Source organism: Pocillopora verrucosa, chromosome 3, assembly GCF_036669915.1.
Source record: "Pocillopora verrucosa isolate sample1 chromosome 3, ASM3666991v2, whole genome shotgun sequence".
Lineage (NCBI taxonomy): Eukaryota > Metazoa > Cnidaria > Anthozoa > Scleractinia > Pocilloporidae > Pocillopora > Pocillopora verrucosa.
In genome coordinates this window covers 776,170-789,763 of record NC_089314.1, presented here as the reverse complement: position 1 = coordinate 789,763, position 13,594 = coordinate 776,170, and the positions used below count along the sequence as shown (strand labels likewise).

At 38.0% G+C, this 13,594-nt stretch overlaps 2 protein-coding genes across 3 annotated transcripts; both read right to left on the bottom strand.

Annotated features, from left to right (window-relative positions):
• Positions 1-20: 20 nt before the first annotated feature.
• LOC131769674 (C-reactive protein 1.4-like) lies at positions 21-3,309 on the bottom strand. 2 transcript variants are annotated; one of them, XM_066164348.1, is made up of 4 exons: positions 2,883-3,309; positions 2,230-2,305; positions 1,292-1,511; positions 21-544 (listed from the first exon to the last, which is right to left on the bottom strand). In XM_066164348.1, the coding sequence occupies exons 1-4, from the start codon at positions 3,273-3,275 to the stop codon at positions 160-162; spliced, it is 1,074 nt and encodes a 357-aa protein (XP_066020445.1). In that variant the 5' UTR covers positions 3,276-3,309; the 3' UTR covers positions 21-159. The 2 variants fall into 2 exon arrangements, with proteins under 2 accessions (XP_066020445.1, XP_058941401.2); XM_059085418.2 differs by having other exon boundaries at positions 2,251-2,305.
• A 1,422-nt stretch (positions 3,310-4,731) lies between these two features.
• LOC131769661 (von Willebrand factor A domain-containing protein 2) lies at positions 4,732-9,534 on the bottom strand. The gene is made up of 5 exons (XM_059085400.2): positions 9,476-9,534; positions 8,083-8,164; positions 7,310-7,367; positions 5,942-6,303; positions 4,732-5,338 (listed from the first exon to the last, which is right to left on the bottom strand). The coding sequence occupies exons 2-5, from the start codon at positions 8,143-8,145 to the stop codon at positions 5,045-5,047; spliced, it is 777 nt and encodes a 258-aa protein (XP_058941383.2). The 5' UTR covers positions 8,146-8,164; positions 9,476-9,534; the 3' UTR covers positions 4,732-5,044.
• Positions 9,535-13,594: the final 4,060 nt, after the last annotated feature.

The following is a 13,594-nucleotide window of genomic DNA, read 5'->3' as shown; positions in this document are numbered from 1 at the left end:
TTCAAGAATTTATTATTTTTAACCCAATGCATGTTTAATCCTCTAATTTTCTAGAAAAACGATCGCTCTTTTTGTCACAATTACTTTTTAGTGTCTTCCTCGCCAAAGCTATCTATGGCATAACTACAAAATACAATCCAGGCATAGACTGCATGAAGCTCACTTCGCACAAGAAGAAGGCTTTGAAATTTTCACGTTGCCGTTTATCTGAACAGATTGAAAATCAGGCCACGAAAACACGTCTCCCCGTCCTCTAAAGCACCACTTGGAAATCTTTAAGACTTTTATGGCAGGCAAAGTGCGGCTCCAAATGTTAAAATTAGCCAGTTCGCCAATAAATGGCACGTTTTTGAAAGTTTTGTCAGATTTTTGTTCTTGACCAAGCACGAATGTTCCTCCAGGGGGAATAACATAACCGACTTTAAAACGGCTTCTATTTGATACCGCAACACCATCCTTGAAAAACGACCACGCCCCATCAGAGTTGTCCCATATGGTGCAGGTGTGATGCCATTTCCCATCGTTTACTGTCGCCATAATTTTCCTGCGGAAAAAGAGGTTGGAATTGACAAGTGAATTACACTTAAAAGCCTCATGCTATTTGTAAGAATGGCCGGCCACAGTGGGCTTCACAAAGCTGTCACTTTAAAATAAATTCGCATGGTATTGGGGGAAACTTCAAGTCGAAATTGAGTGCCTTTCACTCTTATTTTCTTTCATGGACAATAATGACAAGGTAACAAGTGAAATACATGGAGAATGATTCAATCACTGCAGGGCAACCAACAAAATAAACTTCCAGTGAAAATACAAATCCTTCGTTTTTGTTTGATAATGAATTTGTTTTCCTTCGCATTTGCAATTTGTCTATGATGATGGCGACCTTGGTGTAAATATCTATTTTTGTTACTGTTGTAAACAGCTCTTCTTCTTTTGTTAGTTTTTGTTTTTACTTTGTTTTACTGTTTTTTTACTGCAAAGGACTAAATATAAGATTGATAAAACAAATGTCAACATTTATAACATTTTGTCACCGGAAAATGTAATTACTTTACAATGTAACGCACTTTTGTTTTTCATAGAAGCGTAACATTTCATAACGACCACAGAAGGTGATCTTAACTATAAAGTGAAGGCTTCGTATTTTGCTCAGAGGTGTGGTCTGTGACAGTGTGTTAGTGCTTTAGTGCTTTCGTGCTAACATGCATCCCGTCGATCAGTCTGTCCTTTTTTCCCTTCATCCATCAATCCATCAAGTCGCAACAGCTCGGTCGTTTGAGTAATTTCTTACCTTGAATTTCCTCCCACAGTAAGCGACAAACTTTTCCTGTCGACGACTTGCAACATTAACTCTATGATTCCTTTGGAACTCAGGTAACTAAAGATGGTCAGACGATCTCTTGTCGCGTTAAGCCAGAAGCAGAAACTTATCTGTGACAAATGGACCATCGGGCCCTGCTTCTGAACGTAGTTATCAGTTGTACCAACAGATGGAAAAGAAAAACTGAAATCTGGAATCGGATAGGGAAATGAGACATAACAGCCCTTCTTCCGTCATTCCCGTGTGTCTGTCTGTCTGTCTGTCTGCTATTCGTTCTGACGAAGGGATTATGCTCGAAACATCAGCTCAGAAACTCTTTACTGTGGCTAATTTACAACATCAACTTAGTTGATGAAACCAAATTATCTTGTCTGTCTGTCTATCTGCTTAACCACCCTTTTTCCACCTCATCGTTCCTTTTTTCCTCTGCCTTTACTGTTCGTCTGTCGATCTGCAATTCTGTTATCTGTCTGTACGTCTGTTTGTTAAATATTCTTAATAATTTTTATATGTAAAAAATATTTACTAGAAGCAAGACAAAGGAAATGGAATATTGGAATCATAGCGTTCGTCAATCCGCTATTTGTAATGATATTCTTGATGAAAAGGCAGAAGAGATAAGAGAGACGAAGACAACGTGCTCAGTGGAAAAATGGCTTCGGGGCGTGGATAGACAGGAGTTTCTTCAGTGGAGAGCAAAGGCGGCTAACCCTAGACATAAACAGATAGAAAAAAATGTTCCACGGCAACCCTAGGAAAGAACCTTGTGAAAAATCCGGCTCTCAGAGACGCCATTGGGGTTCATGCTTGAATAAAGGGTAACTTGAGCCAAAATTTTGACCTATTTAATTGGTTGATTGACTACGGATCTATCCATTTATCAATTTTTGGTGTAATTTCAATTCTACCTTTGACATATAAGAACCTACTCCTGTTTCCATCCTCACTGTCTGTGCTTGATGACGGATCACAGATATTAGTATCCTAAAAAAAAAATTCCAGAATCAATGATTAGATCTGTCAGATCTGTCAGTACACAACTTTGACCCATTCAAACAGAAAAGTAAATCCGTATCACTTATTTCAATCAAATGAAGCCTTTTTTCTTTAAGTAGACAGTAGCATTGTGAAACAGAATTCGATATGCTTTCCGGGTCACCTCTGAAAAGACCTATGAGCTTTTTATACAGAACTGATTTTTTGCCAATGAGAATTTTTTCATGAACGAAGCAAGTATATATTTTGCTCAACTCGCCGCAAGGGTCTCAGATTTGGCTCCAGTCCTTCACTTATGAGAAGGCAACATCCTTCTATAACTCCCAGTATGCTTCAGAATTGCTCTCTGAATTTTGTAACAATATCTGCAAGTTCTCAAAGCTTGCCAAATTTGAACAAAAACTTGACAATTTCTTTCGACTCAAGTGACGTTTTTGATGTATTCACAGATATCAGGTATCTTTGGTTGACATCTGTGACCTGAAGTTTTATAAGGGCTCTAAAATCACTCCCGGTCAAGTTCTCCAAAACGTCCTCAAATACGATGGAAAATGAATAACCTTACCTTTTTCGAGGTTAACTGCTGAAAGATCGCTCCTTTCAAGTACATCAGAGAGCTTTTTTGGTCGCATAAACTCTCTATTCCACAACTCAGCATTTCACAGACTCCAAGATCGTCCGAGGAACGATCGAAATTGTAGGAAACACAAATCGGATCGTTGTGACATTTTATGATGCAGTTCAACCAGTCTGTGTCACTTAAAGAGCGATACACATGCCTAGATCCTGCACGGGGCACCAATATACGATTAGAAAACGTTGCTGGATAAAAAGCTAGTGTTGCGCCTAAAAATTCAGTAGTGGAAAAGAACCAAATGTAAAGGATTATTTCTATAATAATAACACTGCTAAAGCATCGACCCCCGCGCTGTGCACGTGAGAAAAGCACAAAATACATTATGAAGTGCCTCTTGTAAGATAAAGAAATTGCCAACGAAGCTCTTCCGATCTTGAGTTGCACAATCACTCTTCACAGTTGAGCATTTTAGTAATATGAGGTTCCCCCTAAGCTGCCCAACTCACCTGTCAGATGTTTTTGTTCCTGTCATTAGAGTAAATTACTTTCGCATTAAACGTCAAAGGAAATGGAAAATGCTTTGAAAAAGAGACAAACATCTGTGTAAACGCGCTTTTGTTTAACTGAAGAAAAAAAAACTGTTTTCTATTCGAAGCTAAAAAACGACTGAATTAAAACCTGGCTTTTTCAATCCCCTAATTTTGACCCGATACTAATGTTTTCGACGACAAAACAGAACACGGTTGATAACACTTTGCTATGAATTATTCGATTGGTCGATACTTCGGCACTTTTTCGTTCTCCTTATTAAAAATACCCTCTTACGTAAATCTCTGAAGCCAAAGTATTTTTCGGGAACACTCCTTGTCGCTTGATCACGTTTTATGATGTAGAAGCCATCCAACAATTTTGATACTTTTTCAACCAAAAACTAAAATTCCTTTTTAATGCTACACAGTTTGTATGGCCTCTTCATTTGATATACATATCAAAGGGAGGGGGCGAGACAGGATACGGTGGAACTGATCCTTGATTAGTCTATGCTCGAGAAGGAGACGTCTCGGGACTGATGTCATTCGATTGTTTTTCGACAGGTTGCCTCTCACAATAACTATAAAAATATTTCGATCCCCACTTCGACCTAGGATTCGTGCGGGGTTTCAAGTTTTCAGGTTTAGTTGGACATAACTTTGCTGCGATTGCTTTTCGGCGAATATTATAGCGCTCAGTGGAGGATCAGCACAAAAGAAGAAAAAATCCAACTTTTCTTGAAGATATATAGATTTATAATTGAATGCATAAATGAAAATAGCCTTTAAAGACATTCTAAATTTTTGAGTACCAACAAAAAAGGTTGCGATTTTGCGCTAGATACCGACATGCACACTGGGTCTAATTTATTTCTCCTGTTCTCGAGTATTAGGAAAGGCGAATGAACTATATCTGCTCCTTTTTCAAAGAAGAAAGTTGAAAAAAAATACGCTTTTATTTCGGCTAAAGAAAATATACACTGGGGAAGGCCATTGAAAGGTCGAGTAGGATTTGACCGGGATTTGACAGGGGTATCACTTTGTTTTTATTTCTCACGTGAAAAAGCTAGTGTCTGGTTTTACGTTTTTCGGGGTTATAGCTCAGTCAGGCAAAACGCACGAACCGAAAGACATTAATCTTAAATGTGTTTGCTCAGCTACAAACCGAAACCTAAACTTTATAATAACTCAGGGTTTCATTTTTAATCATTTTTTTGACTACCCTGCATGTAGTGATGTTTAGTTTTGCATACATTCCTGAAGCGCTGTTTAAGTCTACGAAGGTAAATTTAGTAAACGCTAGTAAGTTTATTCAGGCAACAAAACAATTTATTTCCCAATTTTATGAAGTTAAACTGTTAATACAAGATAGGGCGTCTGTTTAACTGTCTGCAGTGAACTTTTTTTCTTACAACATAAATGTGATTGATACGACCTTTACGCGATGAGAATATCAGAGCTATTTGATTAAAAATAAAGAGAACATCAAAGCAAACTTTTTAAAACTAAAAGAAATCTTCAGTTCTACGTATCGCTGACTAGCTACAAAATTAGTTTTGATTCTTCAGCGACTAAATCAAAAAACATGTCACTGCTACAAGACTGTTAACAGTAAATGGTTTAAACTGAATGTATGTCCGATACGGTCATCTCACATATGCGTTTTGCCACTTTCTCTACCTCGGACTGAAGAATACTTTCATCCCTCAGGTAAAATATGTTGTTGTACTTTTCCATATTATCCACACCAGCACCAGCAATTTCCAAAAGCTCTATAGGATCTGGAAAGCCGATACCAACCACAATAATTTGTACTCCTTGCAGTTCAAGTCTACGGGCGACTGGCGCTGCGGGAGTATCAGGAGATGGAACACTTTGACTCACTTGCTTGCCGTCTGTCAAAAGCACAAGAACCTGGGAAGCAAAAATAAAAATGAAATGAGCCCTGCTATGTATTTAAATAAATGAATGAGTAAATGAATGAACGAACTAGTGAATGACGAATAAATGGATGAATTAAGAGACTATTCGATACTTATCGCCTGACGGAGGAGGGGGGGGGGGGGTTATGGTTGTGTAACGATAAAGGTTATCTGATTCTCATAAGTCTCTGTAATATTTTATGAGCCCTTCTCATTAGCAGGTAATTTGCAATCAATTTTCTATAGCCTCTCTCTATAATCATTTGGCGACGACTGATTCCCCTTCCATTCCCCCTGAGTACCATGTGATCCCTCCGAAATCCTCCCACCCTCTCCCCCCCCCCGGCGATAAATAAACAGCGACTGGTCCCTGATCACTTTGTATAAGAGTAAACCAAACAAGATCAGTGATAAATGAGGATGGATGAAATCCATACCAGCTTCATTCCCAGGCTGCTTTCTAACACTGAAATGGTGAAGTGCTCTGAATACGAGCTTGAGGATTTAGACTGACCCCGGCACCGATTATAAAAAATTCCTTATGACAGAGCTCAATGAAAGATTTTCCAAAAGCAACCCAAATTTATAGCCAAACCTGATCGTATCCTCTGGCTCCACCAGCTTCAGTAAACAATTTTTCACCCGCAAGTTCCAGCGCTCGATCTATGACTTTGTCACGAGTCGTATCATTCGAATTACCAGGGCCCCAGGACTCGATCAGTTTTAACATGTCTTCCTTGTATGTGGCACTTAACAACAGTTTGTTGAAATCGAAAAGTAACTGAGTGCGCTGATCGAACCCAATGACACCAATGTGGGTCATATCGTGATTGACAGGGAACTTATTGATGAGTGCCTCTGCAAACTTCTTTTCCAATCCCCACTCATCTTCTGTCCTTCTCTCCATCGTGATTCCAATGTCAATAGCTTTGTTGCATAAGGGTGGTGCATTGAGAACTGTTGATTCCAAACATTTTTTCTTTCTTAATCTTTGTAACTAGGCTCCAGCTCGTTTAGATTTGCAAATAACTACTTGATTAGGAACATTAGTTATCGCCTAGGAGGAGGGTTGGGGGGACGCCTAGGAGGGGTGGTGTGGGGAGGATTCCCCCTCTAAAGCTCTGTTGTATTCCAATGACCCCCTCACAGGCATTCAATTTTCTATAGTCTCCACTTTAGGCTCTGTTAAGGAAAGCTGATCCTCCCTCCCCCCTGTAAAACCATGTGATCCCCCTCAGACCCTCCGCTCCCCCTTCCCTCCTTCCAGGCGCAAAATAATAAGTGGTCCATAGCGAGGTGTGAGTTTTTTTGATTGTTTGTTTTTTTATCGGATCATTCACAGAGTGCATGTCCAAAAGCCAGTGCAGCTCTAAATATCAACTTGAAAATTATTCTTTTTTTTTCGTTTTTTATAGTGATTGATTCTACAAACTCGACTTTCCAATGAGGAAGGGCAAGTTGGAAATGTCTAGAAACTGAAAGTCATCAGCTATATACATTTCTCACGTATGTTTAACATAATCTCTACTTTATCAATGTAAGTGACACCATATAACAGGTATATGCTAACTGGTGAGTGCAGTAAAAACTATAAGAGATATTGTATTGGCATAACCTTAGCTATACAAGGATACCTTTCGCAGAGTACCTCGAGTATATTCGCTTACATGGATATCAGTAGGAAGAAACACGTATTTCCCTACTGTCAATTTTTATTTAGGAATTTCTTCCTCTATTCTTTCCTACTTATCTCTTCTCCCCGCCCATTTTTGAAGTCTCAAACGTGTCTTTTTACTCGAAAACTTATCGTCTCTCTCCAATCTCACGTGTTTATAAACGACTGACAACTTTTCCGTCTACTGCTCCTTTACAGCAGCAACCAAAATGAACGCATTTAACGATTTCTGCTGCAGATACATGATATGCCCAACCAAACAGGAGGGCTGAGTATGTTTTGTATTACCTGTGTTTCTCTTTAATTCCCTCAGCGCTTTCCATTTTGCAAAGCCTACTTTGGGGGCCTGACAAAATTGAATAAAAAAAACATGAATTAGAAATGTGGGGCAACAAAATGATTTGTACAGGCTACGAGGATCGAAATTGCGCTTCATACTTTCAATTAAATAATGTTACTATTTTCAATTTCCTTGTTACTTTTATTGCTCAGCTTATTGAGTCATTTATTTACTTTTAATTTGTTTTTTCAATTTGTGTACACTTTTGTTGTGCGAAATGAAAATGCGCGTTTATGGTTTCTATAATGCAGTTTTTTAATCTACTTTCATTTCTCAGTCAGAGATTTTTTTTAAGCATTTTAAAACTGATCATTCTTTCACTCTGAAAAGAAAAAATATCAAAATTATGTCAAAGAGTTTCCTAGAAGTATCATGTAGCTGATGTTCATTCCCTAAATTTTCACCATACTGCTCTTATTGTTGTTATCTGTATTTTATGCTCTCTCTGGCTCTGTAGGCGTAATGAGGTGTGATCTGTTCGAAAGAATCAACGTCGTTGTAAGAGGAATTGAAAGAGAGATTGTTACACTCAGAAATTTCACAATATGTGAATGTCCTCTAACCTTGTCTTTCTTGAAAAAGGGGAAGTGTTACCCAGAAAAACTTCAGTCTCAAATCGAAGGAAAAATACTGTGCATTTATGAAAGTTTAAAATGATCATGCAGTAGAACAATTCGTAGTGCTAGCTAAGTTATACAGAGTTAAATTTTATAAAACTCACCATTCTCTCGGCCGTGCTTAAAGCGATCAGCAGAAAAATCGCCAAAACTCTAATGTTAGCCATGTCGTGTGGTTGAAAGTAACTGCAAAATGAAGAATGAAAACTGCATTAAGTATAAAAGTTATTTTGACATAAGGCAGGTACTCAATCAACAGCCCATTGAGAATGTATGATCTGACCTGCTCTGTGCGTGATAAGTTAAACAAAGGAACTTCTTTTCTGCTTAGCACGTTGAACACACTAACAGCAGCTTTTTATACTTTACTTGTTCAATTTTGTTCATTCGATCATGTTTTCCAAAGTAAGCAAACACAGAGCCGAAGAGCATGTACTATCATGGGCTTTCTGCTCTGAAATTGCTTGTTTACATTTGGTTTTTTTTAATTGCAGTTAGTAATAGCTAACAAGGAATATTTGGCATATTAAATTTTTCCTTTTTAAAATCGCAGCTAATAGAAGCTGCGAAGACAGGTTAAAACACTTTCTCTGTCATGATTTCATGCATATCAAGCTAAGTTTGGCCATTTTATGCCATTTTCAAAAGAAACTGTAACTAATATTGGACAAACTAGAGTTCACATGTGATTGGGCAAATGCCGATTTATTCAATTTTAAGGGTTTTTTCTGCATTATCTCAGTGTGGTCACAGTCCAACAGGATGAACACATACTTTCTTTGCGAGGAATGATAGACACCAATAAAAATAAATCGGGAATTTGCAAAGGTGCTCTGATTATTTTCGTCTCTCCCAGCATCTTTAAAGAGAGCAGGAGAGAGGAAATGAAAATTTCAACCTCTTTGTTGTAAATTATATCTAATTTTAATCTGGTCTTAAGGCTTTAAAATTGTTCTTTACCGATGAAAGGGAAAAAGAGGCCTCTTGAAATGTCGTTTCTTGTAAGTTTGAGCTGCAGCTGCAATAGTCGTAAAAAATGCCACATTTCGTGTCTTTATTATCAAACTCAACATCTAGTTTTTGAAGAAAAGAAGTATGAAAAGCCGAAACCTGAACGTTTCGTAAACCTGAAAGTTCGTAACCTGAACAGAAACGTAACTCCAAATAGAATCTATTAACATTTTGATTTAAGACCGGCCTTTAAATTACGACGAAATGGGAGAACGCACGCATCGCACTTTCAGAAGTCCGAACAAGAAAATGTGGTCCCAAAATTTTTTGGCTTACTCTACTTTACTGGAAAGAGCGCAAACAACACTGAACGCCTTTATGAAATTCATTTTAAAAGAAGATACCAGAAAGTAGATACACTTTGCATGGACGAATATTTACACAGTGCGCCTGGCAATAAAACCCCAGATAATGAACTCTAGGTCCGTCATCAATTCATATTATCTACGGTGCATTACACACTCAAAACATTCAAAGGGAACTTACGGCTTGAGTGGAGAGTGTTGCTTCGCTGTACTCAGCTGAGGTAAAGGGTGAGGTTTGTTTGCTCACCTTTGATAACGATTCATTATATCCAAGGCATTTGATATACGACACGCGATGTGGGCTCGCCAATCAATCTACCACTCCCCCGTGAATTTTGAATACTCGCCGACATTTGCAATATCCAAAATCAAAGCTAACACTCTGATTAAAGTGAAAGAATCCGGGACGCCAAATCATTAATCTTACCCAGGATATGAGCCTTTACATGTAGTTATTGTGCAGCAACGATCTACAAATTAAACTTCTCCCTAATTTTCTCCTGACCTTCTTTAATGCTGGGTGGCCATGGTAAGATTCTTTATTTTAACTCTAGTTCATCAATTCACAATGATTTTATTAACTGATACTAAGATCCCATAAAAGGTATAGCGATTATATTATAGTCAGAGAAAATTTCCGCCGATTTCCTTGGCTGTCCTTAAACAGAACACACCTACGTGTGAATACCGGCTGTTTTTGTTGTTTCTATTGCCATTAGGACATGATTCAGCTGTGCAACACAAGAACAATATAACACAAAAAATGTTGCGCAAAAAAAAAACAAACTTAAAGTTCTTTGTAAAACGGCGAAGGAGAAACCTGAATCTTTTTATGGTTTTCTTGATGTAAGTTTTATGGATCCCGCATGAAAGATTACTCACTGAGCATCATAACTTTTCCGAATTAGAGCATGCAATTTACCATTACTTTTAGTCAAAAAGGACCTTTCGTTTAAAAAAAGATGTTCTCTTTATTTATAATAACTATTTACGATATCGAGGCGATAAATCTTGCCGTGTGCTTAGCCTAGTATCATCAACAATTGTCTATTGATACTTTTGCTCAGACAGAGGTATATCAAAAGGTTGAAAACAATGACTATAAAAGGCAGCGCTCAATATCAGCAACAACGTTTCCATACTCGAGAAACTTCCCTTCATTCCTTGCATTATGCAATTATTTCTATCAGGGGTTCATTCAAAGCCAGATAATTGAGCTGAAAACGCTAAAAATTCTTATTGCAAATAGAACAAGGAGTCTAAAGTCGAAACTGTTCAACAGATAATTGCTGATAAACCAAGTCAATTGCTTTCAAGAAGAGTTGAAAAAATAAACGAAAACCCTGGCGTAATGCTACAAGTTTAAAACTCCAAACCAGCGAAGTTTTCACCCGAAGATTTAAAAAGCTTAATTAAATCGATAACTCATTGCATCTTTACAGTAACAACTGCAACCCTAACGTATTTTAAAAATACACTGAACAATCCAGAATGGGTAAAACGTAAACAATCTATAATAAATTGTCGAGGGTAGCAGGAAATTTCCGTTTTGTATTGCTTTGTGTCTGATCCAGAGGCATCACGTTGTGTCCAAGCATGTTACATTTTTGATATTAAGCATTTGTTTTTTCTGTTTGAATATTTTTCTGGGCGCTCTCGTGTCTGCTGTAAGTGAACCACAATGATATTTCGACTTCAAAACAAAGTGTTCGGCTCTCGCCATTTTAAAATGTCATATCCGTTTTACGATATTTCTCAACGCTATATCTATAATTTAGTGTTAGAAAGAGTCTGCTACATAAAATGACTCATCGTTGCACGAAAGGCTGATGAAAAGAGCAGCAATTGCACTACCGCCCTTATTTGACCTTAAGGTGTAAACTTTTGGAGGTGTAGCTTACAATTTGGTATTGCTTGGGATCTTAATTCTAGAATAAACAACTTAAATAAATCAGTCGTATCTCTGACAAATTTTGTCCATTCTGATGAGTCTTTTAAGCGGGAATATGTGACGTCATTACCGCGCGGTCAAGTCGGTGTCTAATTACAGCCGCCCAACTTACAAAGTTTTGTAAATAACCGTATATGCCTTTTGTTAGACATACAAGTTCTTCGTGGGTGAATAATAATCACCGGAGAAGATTCTTTCGACCTGTTTCTCCGCTGTTGCAAGGAGTTTAAAGTACATTACTGACTGTCACTTTAATCAAGTTCTTGAAGACTTCATAACCTTAGCTTGTTATAAATCATACAATCAATTGATAATTGAACTGCAAGGGCGGCAAATTTGGGCTCCTCCCTGGAGTGCTTTTCGCTCTCGGATGTTTGAAAGTGTTTTGAAGTGACCCAGGTTCAATAAGCGAATTCAATTTTGAAATCTCATGCATTAACTTTTTTAATATGTTAGTATAACTGATTCAATGCCAGTCGCTTTGGGAGCATTTATGGACACCCAGGCGTATTCTACCTTACACGGCCGAGTTGCGGTAAAAATTTGCGCGCGATCTTTCTTTACCTTCTTAGTTATACATCATTAAAACCGCAATAGAAATTTCATCGATATAAATTTAATGTTAGCATGGAATTGAACGCAATTTGATTTTAAGTGGACTTAAGGAGAAGTAAGTGGAAATTACTTCTTCTAGGGGATCTGAAGGAATGAAAAGCGTATGTTGTATCGTTTCTAGTTCAGCGCGTTTGGTGGTTACTCGACTTAATAAAATTTTTTCTTCAAGAGGAAAAAAACGTTATTTTCCTAGGCCTTAAAACCTAAAGGAAAAGCTGTTTGAAAGAATTCTCTTCGCTATTGACTAGAATTGCTGATGGATTGAAATATAAATTTTTGGCGCCTAGCCATGATATAGTTGAAACTCAATTAATAGGATTTTTAAAGAGCAATTACGGCCAAAAGGTTTGCTAACAACTTCATGGTTCTGTGGGGAAGTTTCCTCCAGCAATGACTTGGAAATGACGTTTATTGGATCTGGACAAAAAAGCGTTACCTTACCTGAACGACCGGATTTCGCAGCTTTCAGCCAGTCAAATTGTTTCCAGCCCGCTTGCAACTAGTTGAATGACTTGAAATTGTGTTGGCGTGCCTCTATAAGCAAAACTGCTGATGCAAATAATGTGTTCCATAGTCTTTCCCTCAGGACTTGTTTACAGGTCGAGAGAGAAAAGAACATAAAACAACCAATCACGCGAACCAAACATTTGCTGAAAGTAATGATTACAGTCAAATAGCCAGTCAGCCAAGAAACTGAAAGATAAGACCGAGCTCGAGTTATTTCAAATACAGGAGAAACGTTCTGAAAATATATCATTAGTATCGCGTTGTTAACAAAATGCCAATTATCAATTGGGAGGTGAACCGCGAAACAAAAGTAAAACGTGCACCCAAACATTAATATATTATTTTATTTTTTGTCTGTTCACCACATATTTACGAAAGAAATAGCGAAACAATATTGCCTTGAAATCCCTGATGAAAAGTACAGCAGTGACTTTTTTATCAATGTGTGTGTACATCAGTAGACCAAGCACTGGGCGGAAGAAACGGGCGCGTAAAATTAATTTTGGCGGGGAATGAGCTGAGCCTAATTACTTAAAATTAATCTTATTTGTTCCTTTCCCGTCTGTCTCGATCTCATCCACATTTTTGGAGAGAGTTAAAATTAGCTCACACACGCTTATCATTATTACAAGGAAGCTGTGAGCACCGTGGTCAGCATGAGTAGATAAGCCGTTCTCCTGTCCCCGTGTGGCAAGTTTGACATATTTACAGCCGCTCAATAATTTCGATGAAATAAAGTATTCAAATTATGAATTCACTATCGTCAACGCTGGGAAACATTCCGGCCCAATGCTGAGAACACTGTACTTCAGAACGACTGATTGAGAACCCCAGGGTCTAGCTGTGACTTGCTCCTTATGTTGTGTTCTCGAGGAGGCCACATTAACCCTTACATTTTCTCTCTGTACCCGGCCGGGAGTCTAAAGGGTCGCTGGCTAGTAAACTACACGCATCAAGGAACTCTGTGATGGAATACTATCCAATCTAAGAGTACATGGAATAACTTACGTCGCTTTATTCCGAATGAATCTTTCCCTCCTGCCTTCTGACCTTATTCAACAATGGAACTAACAAGTGATAGCCTGCAAATCAGACGTATTTTCTGGGAGGCGGGTGCTAGATGTTCCCCCCTTCCACGAAATGACTGTAATCTAGTGTAAAGTCTACCTTGTAGTTATTTTTAGAATATTCAATTTGTTATGATTTATTTGTCTCACCTTTATCCTT

What these genes read in the sequence shown, in the direction of transcription:
- LOC131769674 (XM_066164348.1), bottom strand. Translation starts at nt 3,275, where the DNA reads ATGTATTTTGTGCTTTTCTCACGTGCACAGCGCGGGGGTCGATGCTTT. An exon ending in AGCAGTTAACCTCGAAAAAG is followed by an intron (nt 2,306 to 2,882) that starts GTAAGGTTATTC and finishes TTTTTTTTTTAG; the next exon opens with GATACTAATATCTGTGATCC. An exon ending in ACTGTGGGAGGAAATTCAAG is followed by an intron (nt 545 to 1,291) that starts GTAAGAAATTAC and finishes CTTTTTCCGCAG; the next exon opens with GAAAATTATGGCGACAGTAA.
- LOC131769661 (XM_059085400.2), bottom strand. Translation starts at nt 8,145, where the DNA reads ATGGCTAACATTAGAGTTTTGGCGATTTTTCTGCTGATCGCTTTAAGC. An exon ending in TAAGCACGGCCGAGAGAATG is followed by an intron (nt 7,368 to 8,082) that starts GTGAGTTTTATA and finishes CAATTTTGTCAG; the next exon opens with GCCCCCAAAGTAGGCTTTGC. An exon ending in GAGCCAGAGGATACGATCAG is followed by an intron (nt 5,339 to 5,941) that starts GTTTGGCTATAA and finishes TTTGCTTCCCAG; the next exon opens with GTTCTTGTGCTTTTGACAGA.